Raw genomic sequence first — 23,398 nt, 5'->3', positions numbered from 1 at the left:
TTGTATCTCTACCAGCCAGAGCCTGTTGGTCACGTGGGTGAGTCAGGATATCGGTGTATTTTGCATGATGTACCCACATGATCACATAGGTTATGAGTCCAAACAGATGTATTTATACTCAAAGGGAGTGAAAAGCACTGTCATCTGGCTGTAGCAGTATGGCTGTAGCAGGGTGACTCACTAGCTAGCCCAAAACAAAATTCTAAACAGCAGTTGAAAAAGACCACAAAGAGAGAGTACAGTATGACGAGGCATGAAGAGAAATGTCTGGCTGGACTATTGCTCAATGCTACAATACATTTAAAAACAGGTAGACTAGATATAAATGACTGTATACTTTTGGGCTTTAATGAACAATTTTTCTAGAGGGGAAAAGAAATGCTGGTTTTCATAGTAGGTGAATGTTATCTTTTCTTTGACTTTGAATCCATATCACAGGGTTAAAGAAATCACATTCAATATTGTACAGCCCTAGCATTAGTGGTGGTTTAAATATTGTGTACAATAAACATGCTGTTCTTCTGAGGAAGCAATAAACTGTTCAAATCCCCCCCCCCCCCCATATCATCATGGCAAACCTTTAAATACAGTCGCTTCTGTTCAAACCATGACCATCCTGAGAGGCGACCTAGAACACTAGAGAAACACACTGATGTCCACTGTGACAGAGATAATCTAAAAAAAAAAAAAATCCAGAAATCACAATGTACGTGAGCATGTCATCTTTTTCCATCTCGTGCATCCCCCTATTTAACACCCACTGTCCTCATGTCCTCCCTTCCTGTAGGAAAGCAGATTGCTTACAGAAAACTGCTCACTTCAGTTTGGCATGTTTTCTAAAGGTCTTAAAGTAGCTGCTGTTAAACCTTTTCTAAAAAAGCAGAGCACTGGAGAATTCTGTGTTAGCCCATCTAAAGACACATCTAAATCTCCCTTTCATAGCCAAGATTCTTGACCAAGTTATTTTTTAATCAACTAAGCATTTTCTTTACTTTAAAGTGACTTGACAAATTTCATTCAGGTTTCAGAACGCAACACAGTACATAATCTGCTCTTATCAAAGTGCTAAATGGTATAAGGTTGAATACTGACTGGAAGTGGAAAGGTGTCAAGGTCTTGTTGGAACTCAGTGTGGCTTTTGATACAATAGATCATGATATACTGCTGAACAGATTGGAAATGTGGGTAGGACTAAGTAGAACAGTCCTTAAATGGTTCAGGTTTAAATGTTTCAAAACTTTAATTTTGACTATCACAGCTATGTAGATATGACAGTTATATTTAGCAGTGTCTCCAGATGACTACAGTTCAATTGAGGTGTGCCATAGTCTGAAGCAGTTAACTGGATGAGCCAAAATTTTCTTGAAATAAACTACAACAAAACAGACTATTTTTGGCAATAAGGAAGAGAATTGCTGTTAGTAAATAACTGGACTCACTATTTTTAAAAAGCAAAGAAACAAGTCTGAAACCTTGGTGTTCTGATAGATTCCAACGGGAGTTTCAACAGTCATATCTAATCAATCACAAAAACTGCCTTTTACCATCTGAAAGAAATATCTAGTGAAGGCTTGCATGTACAGTATCAAGCGGCCAGGATAAGCTCATCCATCACTTTATCTCAAGTAAACTTGACTATTGTAATGGTTTCTAACTGGATTCCCCAAAAAGAGCATGAAACAGCTGCAGCTCAGGTTCTGACCAGAACAAAGAGGTCAGAGCATATAACACCAATTCTTAAAACCTTACACTAGCTTCTAGTCATCTTGAGAATAGATTTTAAAGTTTTGCTACTGGTCTATTAAACACTAATGCTCACTAACGTCATGCTTTTTAGAGTATTTGCACGTTTAATATTTCTTGCACTGAAGGCAGTTTTAAAATTGTACTTTTTTTTTCATTTTTTTAATGTCATTTTTACCCCGTTTTAATTTTTCATTTCTGTGTTCAAATCCTTTTAATCATGTAAAGGACATTGAGTTACCTAGTGTATAAAATGCACCATATAAAAAAAAAATTGCTTTCCTGTGGTATAATTTTGAGGTTATACCGGCTACCTCTAACACAGGCACACAATACTTTCCAGGAAAAGTTGAAGTTACTAAACCTGCCAAGAGGGAGGATAAACTTCAGCTGTCTTAACTTTTGTTCATAACCTCTTTGATCCTTTTTATCACTCATGATATCTCAAAGATTTTCACATTAATATTGCAACCCTCAGTGATGGATGAATTCAACATGAAGAGTAAGCGGAGAGAAGATAACCACATAACGATGCAGCCGAGTGTGTTGTTCAGATTCTTGGACTACACAAGTTTGTTAAAGCCCAAGTGTCATCCCTATAAACATTCTAAAGTAGATATTGTAATGAAAAATACATAACATTATTCACTTCAATACCAAAAATAAATGTGAGCGGAGAGCGCGCCATCCATGCGCAAAGTTGGAGAAGTGTCATTCTACGATATCCAAGTGGTCGCCATATTGGCTGTGTCCTCCGTCCGTGACGTCACCTGGACATTCGCCAATGAAAACACGCGGTGCGCCCCTTCTGACACGGAAGAAAGTCTTTTCGAAAAGGAGAACAACACACAACTGAGTGAAGTTACCGGGGCAATATTACACTAATGTTTCGAGCCCTCGGGGCAAAATTACACTATTGTTTCGAGCCATATTCAGATGATATCCGATCACGGCCAAACCGCATCCCCGTCCGATCCACTTCCGCGGCGGAGATGAGGCATCCCAGATAAGCCGGCCGGTGTGGCTTATGAAAGAGCCGAGCCGTCCTGCTTTAGGGGGGTGTTCACAGATGCCGCAGTACTGAGCAACACAGTCGAGCCGGGGCGCTTTATGGGCGCACGCACGCATTGAGGTATTCTAGGCTGGATTCTTCAGAGCCGCCTCCGTCCCCAAAGCCCGACGCGCAGCCTTCGCAGAAGCAGTGACCGCCGAACGCGGCGCCTCAGCCGGTGTGGCTGATTTGGGATCTTCAAAGCCGCCGCAGTACTTGTTGAACACCGTCGAACCGGGGCACATTACTGCCTACCTGTTATTTGGAACCAACGAAGCTCTCGTCCTCTGCACCCGTGGAATCCACTTTTCACAACGAACAGGGTCTCTTGCAAACTTATGAAGGCTAAATCCATTCTCCCGAGTGTTCAAGCAATATCTAGCAATGCAATGAGCCGGCATTTTGGCCAACACGAAGGAACAACGAGCTACCTTCCCGGAGGTAAAACTAATGGAAACAAGTCCACTGCTGTCCTTTACGTCACTTCCTGCTTCTGCTCGAAAACAAATCTCTCAATGACAGTTTTACTTTCCCCAAAATTTGTGATACTGTATTTAAGAAAACTGAAAAGATAGGCTGGAAAAACCCATTACTCAAACTGGTAATCTACATTAAGGTACCGTAATTTCTTGAGTATAATGCGCACCCCCAAAGTTGACTTAAAAAAGAAAAAAATATATATCAGGAAAACCCTTCTACCAATATTTAACGCGCAGCACCAATTTGGTTTGGATCAAAATATTGGGAATTAGTTGGATTTATATTTTTTTAGGTTTGTACTTGTATTGTTTTTCAAAAAACTGTCTATACAACAATCAATAATAATCATTGTGCACGTGCTGATGTAGCCGTAATATAATTGCGGGACAGGCCAAAGGATATGCTTGTCCTGATCCATGCAATTGTTAGAACAGAATCCCTCAACCAACTAAAATAAATGCTCAATGATGACATAACATTTTATTATAATACTGTTGATAACACATATTACAGTCTTAAATAGATATTTAACACTGTTTGACGTAAACATTTTTTGCATTAAACATTTGTGCATAAAACGTTTCTGCATAGTGCAGTATATCCTCTACATTACACATCCTTGGCCAAGACTTCAAAAGCAAAATCTGGTTTATCTCCAATCTGAAAAATATCCATCGTAGCTACCTTTGGTGACTTGGTCCAGTTCTGGTGCCTCCTGAATTCATGAACAGTGATTCTATTTTGCTCCCACAGCATGCCATCCTCTGTGCCATCCATGGCGTTTGTGGGGAAACATTTTTTGAATCCCAAGAGTTTTGGTTCCGGAGTGCACCCTCTCGCCCACCTGACACCAAAGCTTTCCTATGGCGTCAGGTGGCTATCAAAACAACGTGAGCTCAAACCATGTAGAAAGGAGGGTAATGGGCACATTAAAAAAAAAAGTGACCATTTCAATTGTGTGCGCTCTCCCATTTTTTTTTTTTTAAATGTGTCATCATCCCATCATGCTCGTATTAGGGAGTTTGAAATCATGTTATTTTGACACCCACCTGAAGCCACTGGGGCAAGCTATCGTTGTTTCGGACTGCGGCGCTACTTCCGGGTTGGCGGCGTCATCAGCACATTTCTTTTAAAAGGAGCTGCACAACTAGCCGTTGTAGTCGACATTTTTTGTTGTGGTTTAAGTTAAAACAAACTCACAGGCAGTCGTTTGTAGCTCCCCGAGGAGGTCATAGAGTTCAGGTTGGGGGTGCACATTACCGTAATAAATATAAAATGTGTAAGATAAGACATTGAATATTATGTCGAAATGTACATGTATAACTTTTTTTTGTACCTGTATACAACTATACAATGTTATTTTTAATCCATACCTAAATATAATGCGCTCTATTAACTTTTTGAAAATATTTTGGGAAAAATTTGCGCATTATTTTTGAGAAATTACAGTAAATTCAGCAATAGATTTTGATGTTCAGCATAGATTGTTACAAAACGGATAAACTAATACATGACATACATGATACACACAATATATGACTGTGTTTTGGGGTTAGCATGTATTCGTAGTGACTATTTTCACTGTACCTGGATGATGAGACCAGGTGCCATGCTTGTTAGATCTTCTTGCAATGTTAGTTTCAGGTTTTCGTCGATTTGGTCTGAAGAGGAGAGTGTGGTTGTGCATAAGAGAATACAACTTAAACCAACACCACGGAACAGCAGCATCAACAAAAACAGGTGTAGTAGCAGCAATGTATGTGGAATAAAGTGTGGCACTGCGCCCACCCATGTATTCATTTTTTGTGTGTCTGTGCAAAAGTTTTGGTGGAGTCGTGCTGCATGTGGTGGGATGTGTTACATTAAAGCATTAGTTATTAGCTTGTCCCCTTTTTTAACGTACCAAACAGACCAATGTAGACCTCCTGCAGAGAGTGAACACTGCAGAACTGGTTGAGTTCATGGTGAACCTTGTTGAATATTAAAGCTTTGTCGTAATCCGCAGTGAAATTCCTCACAATGTCAAACACTGTAGAAGAAGAGAGACATGACATCAAACATACAAAATGCCAATTTTCTGAAGGAACAAAAACTTTTCATTGTTTACCTGCTGAGGGAACAAGGTAGTTCACAACCTCAATGCGATCAAAGTAGATCATCACTCCTCCACTGAAAGTTTTTATTACTTTTGAGTGAAAGTGAAAACGATGCAAATGCATTTTCTTTACAGTATGAAGCATCTTGAATATGTTGTGTCACGAAAAATTAGTATAAGACATCACAAGGTCACATACGAAACCACTTAAAACAATTCAAACTTACCTAGTGCCGCAGGGAACGTTTTTCACCTCATCAGTCTGCAGCGTCGTCTATAAGGTAAGAAAAATTCCTTGTTTTTCTGACAGGTGTCATAGCATGGTAAGATTGGTATTAGTAAGACCACACTTATCACCTTGAATCTAGTCCCCAATTTTGACCTAACCCTAAACCATTAAATGGATTGAAATCCTATATTGATACAAAATACTCCCAAGTTTGTACTCAAAGGTCAAGCATCGAGAATGACTGTTTAATCTTTGTTCTTGGCAATTCAACCGCTTATGGTTCAATTTCATACTGCTAGGACTATATTACGGCTACATCAGCACGTGCGGTTGTAAAGTGGAATTGATAAAGCCTAGGAATTGATTTGGAATAATTCAGTGTTCGTAAAAAAACGAAAAAAATGTTTTTTGTCTTTAGTCAAACACCAAAAAAATGGAAATTCACAGGCTACTGTACTATCCATCCTCATTGGGTGACACCTTGCATGCATATTTGAATATTAAGCCAATAGTTCACTGCTGCATTTGCATTCCATTGATCTGTCATAGAGGATCCCACCTTTTGGCTGCTATCAATTCAAACGAACAAAAGGACATTTTGATGACTGTAAACCAAGATTTCAAGGGGAGCCTGCTAATTAATTTAGTTTCCAGAGCCTGTCTTCCAGTGGTTGTCAAATAGCAGGGTTGCAGGGAAGAATGCAGTTTATCAAGCTGGTTGCAGGGAGCATCTTCGCTACACATCGTCTGAATTTGACAGATTCCGGTTCCTATTTTGCTCTCTGTTCCAAACGATTCTGAATTCAGATTCTTTTAGGGGGACTCGATCAAAAAGATTTGCATGGCTTAAATAAAGGTTGTCCAAATTACAGTTGTGCCTCGGTTTTTGAAGGTCGTGAACGAAAATTTCAAGATCTTTTTTATTTTGGTTTTTGAACGAAAATCGCCTGACCATCTGACCTATGATGCTTTGTTATTGTGCTTTCAAACGCACCCCCGAAAAAACGGAAATGATGTAACGCACGCTACCGCGCACAACGCAACCAATTGACTCACACACTCCTCTGCTTGTGGACGTGTCGAGGTAGTGACAATTTTTTTCTTCCATTTGAGCAATATGAACCCCCGATCATGGCTCCAATGAAGGCAAAAGGAACTGCTGGTGCTGAAAAAAGGGAAAGTGGTGTGTAAAAGTGTCGACTTCAAGAAGGATTTGATCGCCGAATACGAATCTGGTGTGCGTGTTTCTGTGAAATCGAAGACGTATGGCATGGCGAAATCGACGATCAGCACCATTCTGAAACACAAGGATGCCCTCAAAGCAAGTGATGTTGCCAAAGCAGCAACTGTGTTGACCACGCAGAGGCCACAGACCTTGGAGGAAGTCGAAAAGTTGCTTCTTATTTTCGTAACAGAGCAGCAGTTAGCTGGGGATAGTGTCGGCGAAGAAGGGCTCCTCCCTGTTGTCTGATGAGGCTGAAGGCAGGAAGGATGTCTCAAGTGCCGATATAAAAGCTATCTGCGCTAAATGGAACGGCACTCACAATTTTGTAGAACTCCATCATCCTAACAAAGCAAAATGTTGCAAAGCACTGCAAAATTTTAATGTTATGAGCCACTTCAGGAAGGTGCTTAAAAGACGGCAGAAACACTCTACATTAGTCTTTGTTAAAAAGGGGCGAGTCACCCCCACTTCACACACATTTGAAGCAGTTGTATTGCATTGCTTTTTTCTTTTGTTCCATTAACCCTACCTCTAGTTGCAAGTTAAATTTTTGTACGTTACGTACTTTCTGTGCAAATATTTTTTTTTTTCCCCCACTCATTATTGCTTGTTTGAAGTTATTCTGCACTTTTGTTCATTAAAAAAGGTTTACAAGGCTGGGGGCCGAGTCGCTACAGATACGGCAATGAACTCCCAGCCTCGCAAACTCTACTGCTAAAGCATACATTTTAAGGAAAAAAATATAAATAATGATAATAAGATAAGAATAATAATTATTTAATGACGTAATTGTATAAATATTTAAAAAATTTCCACCCCCATCCAGCTGCCTTGCAACCGATTCGAAATGCATTATGGAGGATGTGTAGACCGCAGCTTCCAGTTTGCAGCATGCAGCGGGTGGTCACCTTTTCTATTTCTTCTTGAATAGATTTGTACAGCTTCCAATTAAAATTGAGGCTATCCGTCAACAGCTGGAGCAGCTTTTGGTGACCGAAGTCAGACACGATAGGGTCCAGACGGTCCTGAAGATCAGTTACTGCTGAATGTCCCAGGAATTCAGAGGTGAGGTAGCGGACCCGGTCATCCATCCACAATCGCACATGAATGTCCAGCTGCTTCTCTTGCATCTCATGATTTAGAGACTCATCAAAGAGGAGGACATTGATTCAGTCTTCACTTTCTGCCTCAGTAGAGATCAAAAGTGGGCAGCGATGCCAAATGTAGCCAGGTACGAAGCCTTCCTTTCCCTACAGTGGTAGTTTTTAGCAATGTCACTCTCTGGAAACATGACTGCAAACACTTTAGAATTATGGCTGCAGATCACTTTTAAAGTCCACACGATCTCTGCCTTTAACGAGTCCGTTTTCGTGTATTGAAGTACGTTCATAGAGCCTGACTTCTGGCTGGTTCAAGTCGATGACTGGACAACTGTAGGTGCGCATGCACTGCCAGTACTGGTGCTTGGTTGATCCCTACTACTGCCTGAAGTAGATGATTCACTATCTTGATATTTTGACAGAAACAGATTCATACTAACACAAGATGATACAGTCTTCGCCAAATCAGCGTGTCTCCTGTTTTTCTGGTGTGACTCCAGTGCTTTGACGCCCATCTTTCCTAGCTGGTAGCTCTGCTTGCACAGATGGCAGTAGAACATGGGCCGATCTTTTGGATCTCGACGAACCCAGCTCACAAACTCTTTACTTTCAACCCAAGCATCTTGAAAATTGCACTTCCCAATGATACAAGTATTCTTATTGGATTGATCAAAGAACTATGCAACAAAGACGAAGTGAAATGCCTACTCACAAAAACAAACAATGGAATATCAACGACAAGATGGAGACTATAAGAAAAAAAGTTGTGAACACAGAGTGACTTCCCTTGGCAATTTCCGGCTGTTTTGGACACCAGACGGATCTCTGTTTTTTTTTTTTTTTTTAAATAAAAGATTAATTTTTTTTTAGGGAGAATTTTGGCGGTAGAGGTCCTCCCTTTGATTTTTTTAAATTTAAGGCCTTTTTAACGGCTTGACAGGTTTTCTGTGAATTTCAAGGACTTTTAGGGGCCCCTAAATGGACCCTCAGAAATTTAGGGGTTTTTAGGGACTTTAAGGGCCATGTGTAAACTCTGCTTTACCTTTTGTACCGGCAAGAAATTATCAGTTTTTTCTGCATGTTAGCCAAAATGCCAGCTCATTGTGTTGCTGGATTTTGCTTGAACACTTGGGAGGGTGGATTCACTCTTCACACGTTTCAAAAAGACCCGATTCGTCGTGAAAAATGGATGGCACTTGCACAAATGACAGGTAAGTGTGTATAGAGCTATTGAAAAAAATAGTTGGGGGAATTATTTGTGTCTCAGTTTATAGCATATGTTACGTGTGAATTTCGTAAAAATCCCCCTGGTCAAACCAGCAAAATATAAAAAAACACTTGCATTATGTCCAAGCCAATTTAATCACACAATACAAAACAACACAAAACAATAAAATAGAAGTACAAAGAGAGTTTAGTAGCATGTTACACGCACTAACTAGCCAAATGACGTATAGTCACCATAGTCGAATCCAATGTTCCAAATGGGCAAATGTTATTTCCAGCAAATATTCCGGAAATGTCAAAAAGACAGAAGGCAGTGTGGCCTCCGTGTACATGTCCAAAAGCAGCAGTATTAATAAAAAAGCTCCGTCGACAGCCATCCTTGTCCTAAAAGGAACATTCCAGAAATACACGTCTGATGATGTCACTGAGTCCCTCTCTCAGAACGTAACAAAAGATCTGCGTCATAATAACTTACATATAAAGTATGTATAGTAATATATAGTCGGTCAGGATTGCACAATGTGTCGATCCGCGCGGGCCGCCATTTCCCCAGACACAGAGGTGGGTTGGGCGGTGAAGCGGGCAGGCTCGTGGTCGCACCAGAGCTCCCCCCCCACCCACCGGCCAGCGTTGTCTCCACTTTTATAAAATGCTCCCAGTTCACTTTTTCCAACTCGTATTATCATAAAAATTCTTTCGGCTTTTTCCTTTCAGGGTCACCACAGCGTGTCATCTCAGTGTAGTTTTGATAGCAATACCGATTTAAAAATGTATATTTAGGTGTCAGTAGCACTTTGAGCACTCTCATTCTGGAAAACAACTGACCGTTTCACTTCATTCTCCACTTTTACCAACTTCAAATGCTAATCAAAAATGCATCCTCCACAATAAAAGATTAAGTATAGTATTTTTTTTGGCCATATCTGAATTTGTAATTCGCTCACTATGTGTTGTGACATAATCCCTAACATTGCTGTCGCTTTATACATTTTACATTAAGATCCATAATTTGATATTTGTCCGCACATTTTAGAAGTAATACAATATGTATCAGCTCTTGTTGCCGATGTTACAGGTGCTTCGCAGTTCCGCTGCGACCACAACCAGACCCACAAACCACCATACGTCAACGCGAAACTACAAATGTCCAAACAACAAATACTAGCTGGTCATGTGATACCTGTAGGTAAAAATGTTGAATAATGTAAGAAATGTTGAAAAATGTAAGCGTCGCAAGAGAAGATGCCCAGTCCAGGGGTGGTTAGAGGAGCCAATTATTGTACAAGGTAGAGTATTGTTACTTAATAATAGTGTGACTCAAGTAAAGCTAAAAAGTAGCCCTCCAAAGAATTACTCGAGTAAAAAATAAACTGAAATAATTACTCAAGTACTGAGTAACTTCTAATTTTTTTTAACCACAACATGAACATAAAAAAGTGCAAATTCTGATGTCACTGTCTGCGCGCATGTATATATGTGTATGCACAACTAAAAAAACAAGCACGGTGTTTAAGTTATACTGAAAAGTTGTGTTCAGAATAATAGGAGTCCACTATCAGTCCAGTATGACTAATGAGATTAATTCACGTTTTCAGTATATTTTTTATTGATACATGTCAAAAAAGTTACCAGTCGGTGCAGTAAATTCTCCGAAAGCCAACAAGACCCAGCATTCATAAAATATAGTACACACTCTTAAGGCTGTGCAATTGGGCAATTTGTTGAAAAGGGTGTTTAAAAAAAAAAAAGTCTGCGTTGACTACAAACTATTTTGTACAAAAAGATTGTTTGTAGGATTTACAAATCCTTTGAATCACATACATACATACATACACACACACACTTTTATATATATATATATATATTATATATATATATATATATATATATATATATGAACACCCCCCCCCCATCTACTTCACATCAGTGTGGCATGGAGTCAGCCAACTTGGGGCACCTTTCAGTTGTTATTCTAGATCTAACCCTAAACAGCATTCTACAATTCATTTACATTTCTTGGTTTTGCTTCAGAAACACCATTTTTGATGGCACTCCACAAGTTCTCAATTGCAAACCCATCCACGATCCCTGGTATGCAATAAGCCCAACAGAATGCCCATCTCATGAAGTTTTCACCACCATTCTTCAATGTCTCCACTGTGTACTATGGACTGAATTCAGAGTTTGGAGGTTTATCGCACAAACAGTCTATTTCCCTGGACCCGAAAAGAACAATTTTACTCTCATTAGTCCAAAAAATGTTCCTCCATTCGTCTTTAGGCCAGTTGAAGTGTTCTTCGGCAAATTACAGGGAGACCTCGGTCTATGAACAAGATCCATTCCTACGCTGGCGACATAACCCGAATTTCTGCCCAAATTAGATTTCACTGTTAATGTCAAAATCTACAATAACAGCTCGGATTGGCTCCAGCACTTTTGCGACATTCGTGAGGATAAGCAGCTCAGAAAATGGGTGGGTGTGGGTACTTATTATAAAACAAAATAAATAAAAAAAAAAAAAAAGATGCTGTACTTACCATTACTGTGAGAGGTGGATGACGAAGCATGAGGGGAGGCCGTGCTTAGCTATTGCTAAGGAAGCATGTGCAGCTAGCACTTGCTAGCATTAAATTCCTCCTCAGCATCCTTGCCTTTCTGCTCATTCAAAGTTAGGACAATACGCCGTGTTACTCCTTTCTCCGATCTTTTTATGATATTAAGCGTCATTTCCATCATCATCTTTTCCTTTCAGCTTGTCTCATTAGGGGTCACCACAGCGTGCCATCTTTTTCCATCTAAGCCTATCTTGTGCATCTCCTCTAACACCCACTGTCTTCATGTCTTCCCTCACAACATCCATCAACCTTTTCTTTAAGTCTTCGTCTCGCTCTTTTGCCTGGCAGCTCCATTCTCAGCACCCTTTACCAATATCCTCACTCAGTCACCTCTGAATATGCCCAAACCATCGTAGTCTGGTCTCTCTCACTTTGTCTCCAAAACATCAGACTTTGGCTGTCTCTCTAATTAGCTCATTTCTAATCCTATCCAACCTGCACACTCCGAGCGAGAACCTCAACATCTTCATTTCTGCCACCTCCAGTTCTGCTTCCTGTTGTTTCTTCAGTGCCACCGTCTCCAATCCGTACATCATGGCCGGCCTCGCTGTTTTATAAACTCTGCCCTTGATCCTAGCAGAGACTCTTCTGTCACATAACACACCAGATGCCTTCCGCCAGCTGTTCCAACCTGCTTGGACCCGTTTCTTCACTTCCTTACCACACTCTCCATTGCTCTTGATTGTTGACCCCAAGTATTTGAAGTCGTCCACCTTCGCTATCTCTTCTCCAAGTACCGTCACTCTTTCCCCTCCTCCCCTCTCATTCCCGCACATATATTCTGTTTTACTTCAGCTAGTGTTCATTACGCCCCCCTTTCCAGTTTTCGTTTTCATGGTCATTGGTTTTCTTTCGGCTGGTCCAGCATTGGTTAAAGAAAAAAAAAAAAAACAGATTTCTTCTTTTGGGCCATCATGTGTAAAAAGGTGTGCGAAAAAGGCAAATACACTGCCGGTGCACAAACACAGAAAAGCAATATGCATTAGCTAAGCAGAAACACTATGGTGCTGGGGACAAAATAGCATACGACACAGGGGCGCCGTAAAGTCAAAATGTCAGTTGAGGACGTTGAAACCTGAGGAATCCCTGTATAGCCTCTTTTACACGTCTTTTTTTTTTTTTTTTTTTTAACAGCGGGACTTTGCAGGGATTCTTTTAAATAGTTTAGCTTCAACAAGACATCTCTTCACTGTCACAGTACTTACAGGTAACTCCAGACTGTCTTTGATAATCCTGGAGCGGATCATTGGTTAAGCCTTTGCCAGTCTTGTTATTCTGCAATCCATTTTTGTCTTCCGTTTTCTGCCACGTTGTCTCTGGTTTTGCTCTCCATTTTAAGGCAGTAGAGATCATTTTAGCTGTACAGCCTATACCTTTTTACACCTCTTTATAAGGTTTTCCCTCTCCAATTAAACTTTTAATCAAAGTACGCCGTTCTTCTGAACAATGCGTTTAATGACCCATCTTGCTCAGGCTTTTAAATACATGCATGTTCAACAGGTGCTGCCTTCCTCCTTAAAGTGCCACTGTCATGAAATGCATGATTTTTAGTATGTTATTAATGAAAAAACAGCAGGCAGCATGCACCCATATGTTTTTTCACCACAAAACATGAGTATACAGCTCTCTGTCATGAAAATCCTCTCGAGGGATTTGTTTTCGAGAAGAAGCAGGAAGTGACAGGACCGACCTCAAGTGGACTCGTTTGTTTCTATTAGTTTTACCTCCGGGAAGGTAGCTCATTGTTCCTTCGTGTTAGCCAAAATGCCGGCTCGTTGCATTGCTGGACATTGCTTGAACACTCGAGAGAATGGATTTACCCTTCATAAGTTTGCAAAAGACCCGGTTCTTCATGAAAAATGGATTTCACGGGGGGGTGGGGGGGTGGGGGGCGGCGTAATCCATAAATCAGGGTTGCTAAATGTGTCAATGTGTGCATCGGAAGGCTTCCATGCACCAGCCGCTGAAGGATGGCTTCCCCAGGCCTTGTGGATCGCTACCCGGCCTTGTCAAAAAGGCCGAGCCAGCCGCAACCTTGTTGACAAGGCCGAGATTGCCGCGGTGGCTCTTGTCCGCCACGGAAGTGGGCGTTTCTCACCGCCGTGCGGAGGTGGATAGGGTGGGGAGGTGGTTTGGCCCGTGATCTGCATGTCATCTAAATATGGTTCAAAACAATAGGGTAATATTACCCCGGACAATTCACTGTTGTGAGAGGTTTTCTTCGAAAAGAGCTTCCTTGTCAGAAGGGGCGCGTTCGTCTCCCATAGTAGGGTGCACCGCATCTTTTCATTGGCGAATGTCCGGGTGACGTAATAGCCGCCGCAGTAGGCGATGAACAACACCGTCGAGCAGGGGCGCTTTACTGCATTGTCGTTGCACGGAGCTGAGTGAGGCATTGTCGGTTGCGTTCTTCACAGCCACTGCTGTCCGCAAGCCCGATGTCCAGCCTTCGCCGAAGCCGTGACCGGCAAATGCAGTGCCTCAACCGGTGTGGCTCATTTTCTGCACTGAGGTGGTTTATCACGGAGCTGACCCGTGCTGCTTTAGGGGGTTGTTCATAGCCGCCGGAGTACGCGATGACCAACACCGTTGAGGCGGGGCGCTTTACAGCGTTGTCGTTACACGCGGCTGAGTGCGGCATTGTGGCAGCATTCTTCAGAGGCGCCGCCGTCCGCGAGCCCGACGCGCAGCCTTTGCTGGCGAAGTGACGCAGCAGCCCGACGCCGTACGACGTGCACATCGACAAATTTTGCATGCCTGTCATATGTACGCTGATCTTTTGTTACATTATGAGAGACCGATTACGTGGTCCGCCCCAAACTATTATTTTTTTTAGTAGCTGTATACACACCTACCTGTCATTTGGAACCCACGAACCTCTGGTCCTCTGCACCCGTACAATCAATTTTTCACGACGAACCGGGTCTCTAGCAAACTTATGAAGGGTAAATCCATTCTCTCGAGTGTTCAAGCAATGTCCAGCAATGCAACGAGCCGGGGGTGAGGGGGGCGGGTGGGGGTTTGGGGTTGTGTTGCTCCCAATGTTATGTTATTAGTGTTATGTGATATATTATACTATATAGAAATACATATGTATATTTAAAATACAGAATTAGCTTTTTGTGCACGGTATTGTCTGTGCTTTCATCCTGGATCAGGCTGTGCCAAGGTGGAATTTTAACATTACACACCATCTCATCCTGCAGTTTCTACTTTGGCTTCAGACCAGACCTTTCCCACTCGAAAAGAGAAAATCTCATCCAGTTTAACCACGTTTTCTTTGATTATTCACATACTCCGACAGTCATTGCATCTTAAAACAACAGCATTTCTTTTTTTTCCATTAATATTTTTTCCATTAATATCGAAAGTAAACATAAGCAGCATGTCTAGCTTGTCTTTGCACTACGTTGCCCAGACTGTGTTGCTACCTAAAGCAGCGGTGGTGGACGCTGTCATTATAAAACACATTGATGGGCTGCGTAAGTACCATAACATTTTTAATTATGAGTGCACGTCTTTCAGTGCGGGAATGGGGGGTGGGTGTAAAGTAAACTAGGAAAAAGAAAGTTTGGCGGAGCAGCAGTCATTGTTGGAGAAAGTTCCGTGTGCTGCCTAAAAGAAACCAGTGGGTTCTTCTTTTTTAAATTATATATGTGAATTGTGCTGTTGGATGTAACAGCCAATCATCCCTCACTCACTGAATCACATTGCAAAATGCCACAAACTGAATAGCTGGATGTTATACATTGAATTTGCATTGGACTTTTTTTTTGCGCGCAATGCAGAATATCTGCAAAAAGACTACATCAGCGGTGCGCAATTTAGAGGGACCAATGCCTGACTTTTTTTTTTTTTGGCAAGCCGTCCCGCGATCGACAAAGACTGCCTTGCGATCGATCCACACATTGAGCACCCCTGGTTTAAATGTAAACTAAACGAGTAGTACGCTGTTGTTGTCATGGTAATGATGACCTTCCCAACATGACAGCAAAGCGGGCTTAATTTGTGTTTATACCTATGGCAGGTAAGCCCAACAAAAGACATGTAAGATCATGTGACTTTCTTTGATTGGTGAACTATACAAATGTTCTTGCCACTAAAATGGAATTGGAGCAAACAGTACCCAATGGGGGAAGTCATAATCTCTTGCAATAAATAGTTGCTAAATAAGTAATTACTATAGAAAAGAACTGGGCGACATTTACATTATTGTAACAGAAAAAGAACTGTTACTTAATAGCAGAAGGACTGACGTGTTTTTTATGGTCTGGTTAACTCCTGTGTATCCTGTATCCATAGTAGTTCCTGAGCGCACAACGCAGAGGCGAAACCTCAGGCTGATGAGCTTGCATATTACTTTGCCATGGAGGAATATTCAGAAATCAAGTATGTGGGTATGTGTGAAAGCTAGCTGCCAGCGCTCAAGGAGTACCAAACAGTCTATGATGACAGAGACACCCCACATCTACATTTCCTTCACTCAACATCTTGGGAAAGCAGTGTTTCTTTAAAGAAATGTTGCAGACAGTACAAATCAAGGCAAAGAGTCTGCACTTGTTGAGCTCTTAATGTTACTTTGCAGTTCTTTTTATCCAAATGGGAAGTTGATTGGCAGTATATTGTCTTTTAAGGTATTGAGTCTCTATACCTGTGTGCCAAATATTTAATTGTTCCAGAATTTTTTGGTGAACAGAGTCTGAGTGTGTTTCTTTGTATTTATCTTGAATTATTTTACTTGGGTTACTTTCTCTAATGTCATTATATCAGGGGCATAAAAAAATAATATGGTTGCTGTGAAAGTTTTTTTGAAAAATATATCACAATTAACAGTTTATAATGACACGGCTAACTACATTGTCGTATTTTGTTATTGTGATGTAAAATAGCCTATATTGTGATGGATTTTTTTTCATATAACCAAGCAATAGTCCTCTAAGAATCACATATTGGCGTTGTAGTGCCAATGACAAGTATTGCACAGAAAATAGAGGCTAACAGTTTGTAATTTTTTCCTAAAGATGCAATACATTATCTTAGAAATATAAATAAACTTGAATCACCTGGACAGACTTGTAAGAGGTGATAAATGGAAGCATAAGATGGAAACCAGGTCCACTTGTGGTGGTCAAGAGAGCTCCTCCCCTGTTTCACAAACATGAGCAATCAATGAGTTTTGTGATAGATTATACGAAACAAGGCATTTTTCAGTAATGATGGATCAAAACAGTGGAACCATTAAAACCCAATCCCTTAAAAGCTGAATGATTTCAGCCTGAACCAAATTTACAAGTAAAAGTATGTCTCAATGATCAATAAGGAATGAGGAAAATTTACTACACCTCAGTTCAAAATTCAAGTCATTTTGTATGTTTTGAGCATTGCTGCAGCATCTTTAAAATTTCAGAGAGCAGGCTAGACAAATACATGGATGCTGTTCCATCTTATGTCAGTGTCTGTGAGGAGGCGTGTGTACCAACAAAAACTTTTCAGACGTTTAATAACAAGCCATGGTTTACAGCCAGACTTTGACAACTCTGCGAGATTAAAGAAGTTGCATTGCATAGCGGGGATAGCGCCATGTACAATCGCACTAGAAACCCGCTTATTAAAGAAATTAACATAGCCAAGCGGGATTATGCAGAAAAGATGGAAAAACCATTTGGCACTAACGACGCCAAATCAGTCTGGCACACATTACAAATTACAAGCGACGATCACCCACTCGTAGATGATAATCGTGGGCTTGCCGATTACCTGAACTTGTTCCAGTCTTTACAAAGATCTTCACCAGGTCTCTATAACTGTGCAAAGGACCAACCTGCTTCAAACTCTCCATCATCATCCTGGTCCCCAGGAAACCTGCAATCTCAGGTCTAAATGAGTACAGGCCTGTTGCCTTGACACCTGAGGTCATTAAGACCCTTGAACGGCTCGTGCTAGACCACCTCAAGAGCATTCCAGGTGCCCAGATGGACCCACTGCCGTTTGTCTACTGGCCCAAAAGGTCTGGGGATGATGCAGTCAACATGGGTTTGCATTTCATCCTTAAACAACTCGACAGAGTGGGAACCTATCTAAGGATTCTGTTCATGGACTCTAGCTCTGCATTCAACACCATCACCGAACGCCTCGCCTCCAATCTCTTCCAGCTCAGTGTCTTGCTTGTCACCTGCCAATGGATCTACAATTTCCTGACGGGCAGGACACAGTCGGTGAGGATGGGGGACAAGACCTCATCCACACACACAATCAGCATTGGGGTACCCCAAGGTTGTGTCCTATCTATGCTGCTCTTCTTGCACTACATGCACTGCAAGGTACCCGGCTCTCAAAACTCTTGAAGTTCACAGATGACAAGAGCCATCGGGCTCATCAAAACAGCGACAAGCCTGTGTATCGACAGGAAGTGGAGAGGCTGAAGCTTTGATGTGGCTAACACAACCTAGAGCTGAACACACTAAAGACTGTAGAGATTATTGTGGACTTCAGGAAGCATCCTTCACCACAGCTCCCCTCAAACTGTACAACTGTCTTGTGTCAACCGTCAAAACTTTCAAGTTCCTGGGAATTTGAGTCCCACAGGACCTGAAGTGGGAGACAAAAAAGGCCTGCCACAAGACCTGCTGAGATAGTTCTAGACAGTGGCCATTGAATCAGTCCAGTGTATATCCACCACAGTCTGGTTTGGGGCTGCTCCGAAAAAGGAGAAACTTTGTTTGCAACCGACAATCAAAACTACTGAGCAGATTGTCTGCACCATCCTCCCCAACCTTGAGGACTTGCACACCAACCGAACAAGGACAAGAGCTGGTAGCTCCACATCCTGGCAAGCAGCACTTCCAGCTACCTCAATCAGGTAGGTGATACCAGTCACTCACATTTGAAAAATGTACAGGTGTGGTCAGTCATGCCCACAGATAATGTATGAAGTTACAGGTGTGGTCCACCAGTCATGCCCTGATTCCTCACCTTTCTAAGGATCATTGAGACCCCACGAGATCTTGCATGGGTCTCCACTTCAATTGAGATTGAGCGTCATGTTTAGCTTCTTCCATTTTCTAATGATTGCTCCAACTGTGGACCTTTTTTCACAAAGATGCTTGGCAAAGTTCTCTGTACCCCTTTCTAGTTGTGTGGAGTTGTACAATTTTGTCTCTGGTGTCTTTGGACAGCTCTTTGGTCTTGGCCATGGTACAATTTTGAGTCTTACTGATTGTATGGGGTGGACCGGTGTCTTTATGCAGCTAAAGACCTTGCACAGGTGCATCTGATTCAGGATAATACATGGAGTAGAGGTGGACTTTTAAAGGCGGACTAACAGGTCTTTGAGAGTCACAATTCTAGCTGATACACAGGTGTTCAAATACTTATTTGCAGCTGTATTGTGCAAATGAATCGGAAATTTTCCATTTTTTTTAAAAAATCATACAATGTGCTTTCTGGATTTTTCTTTTTAGATTCTCTCTCTCACAGTGGACATGCACCTACAATGAAAATTTCAGACCCCTCCATGATTTCTAAGTGGGAGAACTTGCAATATAGCAGGGTGTTCAAATAGTTATTTTCTTCACTGTAGGTACATGTCCACTGTGAGAGAGAATCTAAAAAGAAGAATTTTTTTCTACTTGTAACAAATTCTACGGACATGCGTGATCGTGCCCGCCAAATGTGACTGTGATACCGATCAATGCAAACCAAAACTAGCAGGCATTCCAACAGCTTCTTCCATCTTGCAATCAAATTCTTGAGCAGCTAACTGAATCCCACTGCAACATGCTGCCAATTTTGTGCCTCGAGTTGTTCTTGACAAATCCTGCTGGGCCAATTAGTACGTATCAGTATTATATACGATAGAATATCACAACTATTCACCAAAACTGACCAAGCTTGACACTCTTTACACAATGGTCATTGCACTGGACTATGGCGCTAGTTGGCATTCCAACTGCTCTAAATGCTAGAAGTTCCTGCATTCTTAGCACAAACGAGTTTAAAAAAAACAATGTTCAATTGACTGTTTTTTTCATATTGAGCATGCATGTCATATTCTGGCAGCTCCAACTACCTTAGACAAATTCCTGTGAGTTGTTTACATAATTGGCCGAAAAAACTGATTCTGATTTCAAAAAGGTTGGTGACCTCTGGTGGAGACCTACTAAAATGTTTTCATTTTCTTAACGAGGTCAAATGCATTTGATAGCTGAACTACAGTTCTTACTTATAATTTAGAACTTAACTTACACTTCCTGTAGCAGTTGGTGAACTGAGGGCGCTTGCACATCACCCTCCAGCTCAGCAGTCACCTTGAAGTCAAATGTAATTATGAAAATGAAATATTGGAAAAAAAAAAGTACTGTAAAAGTTTTGTATGGATTTAAATAAGTCTGTAGAGTATTGGGAAAAGCAAAGATTGTGTGAGTTGTCACACTTAAAAAGATGAGGGCTGTAATTTCTATCATAGGTACACATGTGGGATACTTGGTGGACCTTGTCCTGGTCCGTTGTGGTAAAGCAGGAGCTAAGGTGAAGCTCTTAATTTACTGGTCGATCTGTGTTCCTACACTCACCTATCATCACGAGCTGTGGGTCATGACTGAAAGAACAAGATATTGGATAAAAGCGGCAGAAATGAGTTTCCTCCACAGGGCTCTCCCTTAGAGATAGCTCTGTCATCAAGGAGGGGCTCAGAGTAGAATACCTGCTCCTCCGCATTGAGAGGAGCGAAAGGAGATGGCTTGGGCATCTTATTTGGAAGTCTCCCTGATGCCTCCCCATTGAGGTGTTGCATCACGTCCTACCAGAAAGAGACCTCAGGGATGACCCAGGACACGCTGGAGAGACTATGTCTCTCGGCTGAGCTTGATGACGTGGCTGGGAAAAGAGAACTCCGGGCGTCCCTGCTAAAGCTACTGTCCCAGTGACCAGAGCTCAGGTAAGTGATAGAAGATGGATGGTTGATTATTTGCTAAAAATAAAGATGATTAATTTGAACATTAGATGTCTTTAATGTACGTTCAATTAAATATAAATTGGGATTGTGGGCCCAGTTTCCTCCCACATCCAAAAAACGTGCATTAATTGGGCACTCTAAATTGCCATTAGGTGGGATTCTGAGTGTGACTGTTTGTCTCCATGTGTCCTGGGATTGCCTGGCAACCAGTTCAGGGTCTACCCTGCCTCCTGCTTGATGACAGCTGGGATAGGCACCAGCACTCCCGTGACCCTTGTGAGGATAGGCAGCTCAGAAAATTGATAGAGTGATAAAATAGGTTGAACATGATTTGCAAATTATTGGATTCTCTTTTACTTTACATTTAGCAATGTCCCAACCATTTTTTACATTATCTTAAAATAAAATATACCATTACACAGAGGCTGTCAAATTGCTCCCTGCTCAGTATTAAGTACACTTCTTCATGGGCTCATGGTTACAAATGAGTAAACTCCCACAGACCTAGCTGTGACAAGATGATATGGACCCAGACCTTTCTTTTAGCTTCTGCTCCTTTCCTCCGTCACCTTGTTCAGATTATTATAAGAAACACCATGGCATTCTGGTGTAAAAGTGAAAAATAAACATTGTGGACTCCTTAATTCACATTCAAACAAGCAAGAAAAGCCACCTGCCAGCAAAAACACTTCCCGTTTGTTTGTTTGTCTCTCTCTCTCTCTCTCTCTTGAGGATGATGGTTTTTGCATTGAGTTAACGGTACGCCGTGAAATGACTAATGAGTTCGGTTTTAGCTAAGTTTCTTTAGTTGCATTGGAATCAGCACCAAAAATGGGCACATTTACAGTGTGCCTTCTTCATACTAGCAGTGTCCTACGCCCTACCCTATGATGGGTGCTTGGCAAACTAAATTAAAACTAAATGTGAAACCAATTTCATCAAAAGCCCATCTTGAACAGTCTCACACCCATATCATATTGATTACAACATTTCTAATCAGTACTACAAATTTTCAAAGGGCTTATTTTGATTAAGATGTTTTTACAAAAAGATTTAAACCAGATGGCTCTTCTCCAGCTAAGTAGGTTAACTGCTTTGCACACACAGAGAACAGGAAAGCGGGCTGGAGTGAACACTCACCTGTAGTAAACTCCAATGTGACCTTCATCGATCTTGTGCATCGAAGCCAAAAGCGCTGCTCCAGCAAGAGCCACAGTTATTGAGAATATGGCACCCCACTGTGCCATCCTAGAAAGCAAATTAGACACCATGTGACAATGAGTGGCCAATTCAACTGTGTTGTCCAAATGAAAAAAAGTGAAATAACCAGAAACTCTCCCCCCAAAGTGGTCTTTCTGACCTGCATTCACTCAGCAACACACAATAACACGTACACGTATGTTGGCTTCATGCACTGTTTGTTTATCTCCACTCAGCTCAGGCTTATCGTGACATTAGCTGGGACTCAATAACCTTGTCACCGTTAAAGAGGATTGCGCTCTTATCTTTGGCTATGAAATCTATTTCAGAAATTTCATATGGGAAATCCCTCTGGACAGAGTTCTAACTTTGGTGCTTGTGGATGTGTTGCTTTACCCCTTAATCAGGACACGGAGACATAAAACGATCAATCTGTTGCTGACTGGTCTCATTAACCAATTGTTAAAAACAAAAAACAACGGCATACATTGCAAGTTCCATCTATGGTTTACCAACATGTACTTACGCTGTGGCAATTGTGCACACCATCTCCACTGAACTAGTTTGCGTATAAAATACCCCAACATTTACTTGACTAAAATAAAATTTATGCCGAATGATGCCAATAATGTTAAACACTTACTCCCGCTGAACATTAAAACTACTAAACAGACTTTCCATTAGTTAACTAACACAACTCGAACTCTCGAAAACAATTAATGGTCTCTCAGGTCGTCTCAGGGATTATACAGCGGGGGTTGCAGGGAATTAAGTTTTACTGTTTTCTATTTTATTTTTTGTAACTAAAACAGTGTGTGTGTGTGTGTGTGTGTATATATATATATATATATATATATATATATATATATATTAAATAAAATAAAGGTTGATAGGCATATACTGCAAGTTACCACGGTGTCTTTTCGTCACCATTGCGACACTTAATGTGGGCAAATGGTCATTGAGCTTTGCTATTCCTACAGACAGCGAACAATACCAAGCAACGTCTTTCGAATAGGTCGACATTGAGTTGGTAACCATTCCCACATTGTTGCGGTAAGTTTATTTCAACACGCCTGGTCCTGCTTACGAGGGTCTTACCTTCAACTTGGTACAAATCGATGCTAAACACTTCAAAAGCTCGCAAACACCTGCGGATATTTCTTCCTCACAAAGACTCAATCTGGCGAATAGGAGCACTACTGGCCTCTAGCGGACAAACAGTGACAATGCCAGTTCAATAGCGAGATGGGCCTTGTTTATCACGCGAGGAAATTTACAGTCAGCAGCAATATTTGCAAATATACACTGACATTTATATAGTAAAGAAACAGCCCGTCCATCTGTTCTCAGTAGCGCTTATACGGTTCAGGGTCGACTTGCTTTGGAGCCTATTCCGACTCCACCCCGAATTCGCACTCACATTCACACCGTGACTGAATGGGAATTGAACCCACGCTTCCTGCTGCCGAACCAAAGA

General features: G+C 41.4%; 1 protein-coding gene across 4 annotated transcripts in view; it reads right to left on the bottom strand.

The window, feature by feature from the left end:
- The window catches only part of erlin2 (ER lipid raft associated 2), a 46,918-nt gene extending 23,777 nt beyond the window's left edge, over positions 1 to 23,141 (bottom strand). The window contains exons 1-8 of one of the 4 annotated variants that reach the window (XM_061817987.1): positions 23,020 to 23,048; positions 21,859 to 21,966; positions 20,010 to 20,071; positions 16,829 to 16,910; positions 5,597 to 5,643; positions 5,382 to 5,443; positions 5,178 to 5,303; positions 4,862 to 4,935 (exon numbers count right to left, since the gene is read on the bottom strand). In XM_061817987.1, coding sequence (XP_061673971.1) covers positions 4,862 to 4,935; positions 5,178 to 5,303; positions 5,382 to 5,443; positions 5,597 to 5,643; positions 16,829 to 16,864 — 345 coding nt within the window. In that variant the 5' untranslated portion in view covers positions 16,865 to 16,910; positions 20,010 to 20,071; positions 21,859 to 21,966; positions 23,020 to 23,048. Of the gene's footprint in view, positions 1 to 4,861; positions 4,936 to 5,177; positions 5,304 to 5,381; positions 5,444 to 5,596; positions 5,644 to 16,828; positions 16,911 to 20,009; positions 20,072 to 21,858; positions 21,967 to 22,444; positions 22,605 to 22,829; positions 22,966 to 23,019 lie in introns of those variants that run through there. The other 3 variants (XM_061817985.1, XM_061817986.1, XM_061817984.1) reach the window with 3 other exon arrangements.
- Between the last annotated feature and the right edge of the window lie 257 nt (positions 23,142 to 23,398).

The sequence above is a fragment of the Syngnathoides biaculeatus genome, chromosome 4 (assembly GCF_019802595.1).
Source record: "Syngnathoides biaculeatus isolate LvHL_M chromosome 4, ASM1980259v1, whole genome shotgun sequence".
NCBI lineage: Eukaryota > Metazoa > Chordata > Actinopteri > Syngnathiformes > Syngnathidae > Syngnathoides > Syngnathoides biaculeatus.
This window is presented reverse-complemented; position numbering and strand designations above follow the sequence as displayed.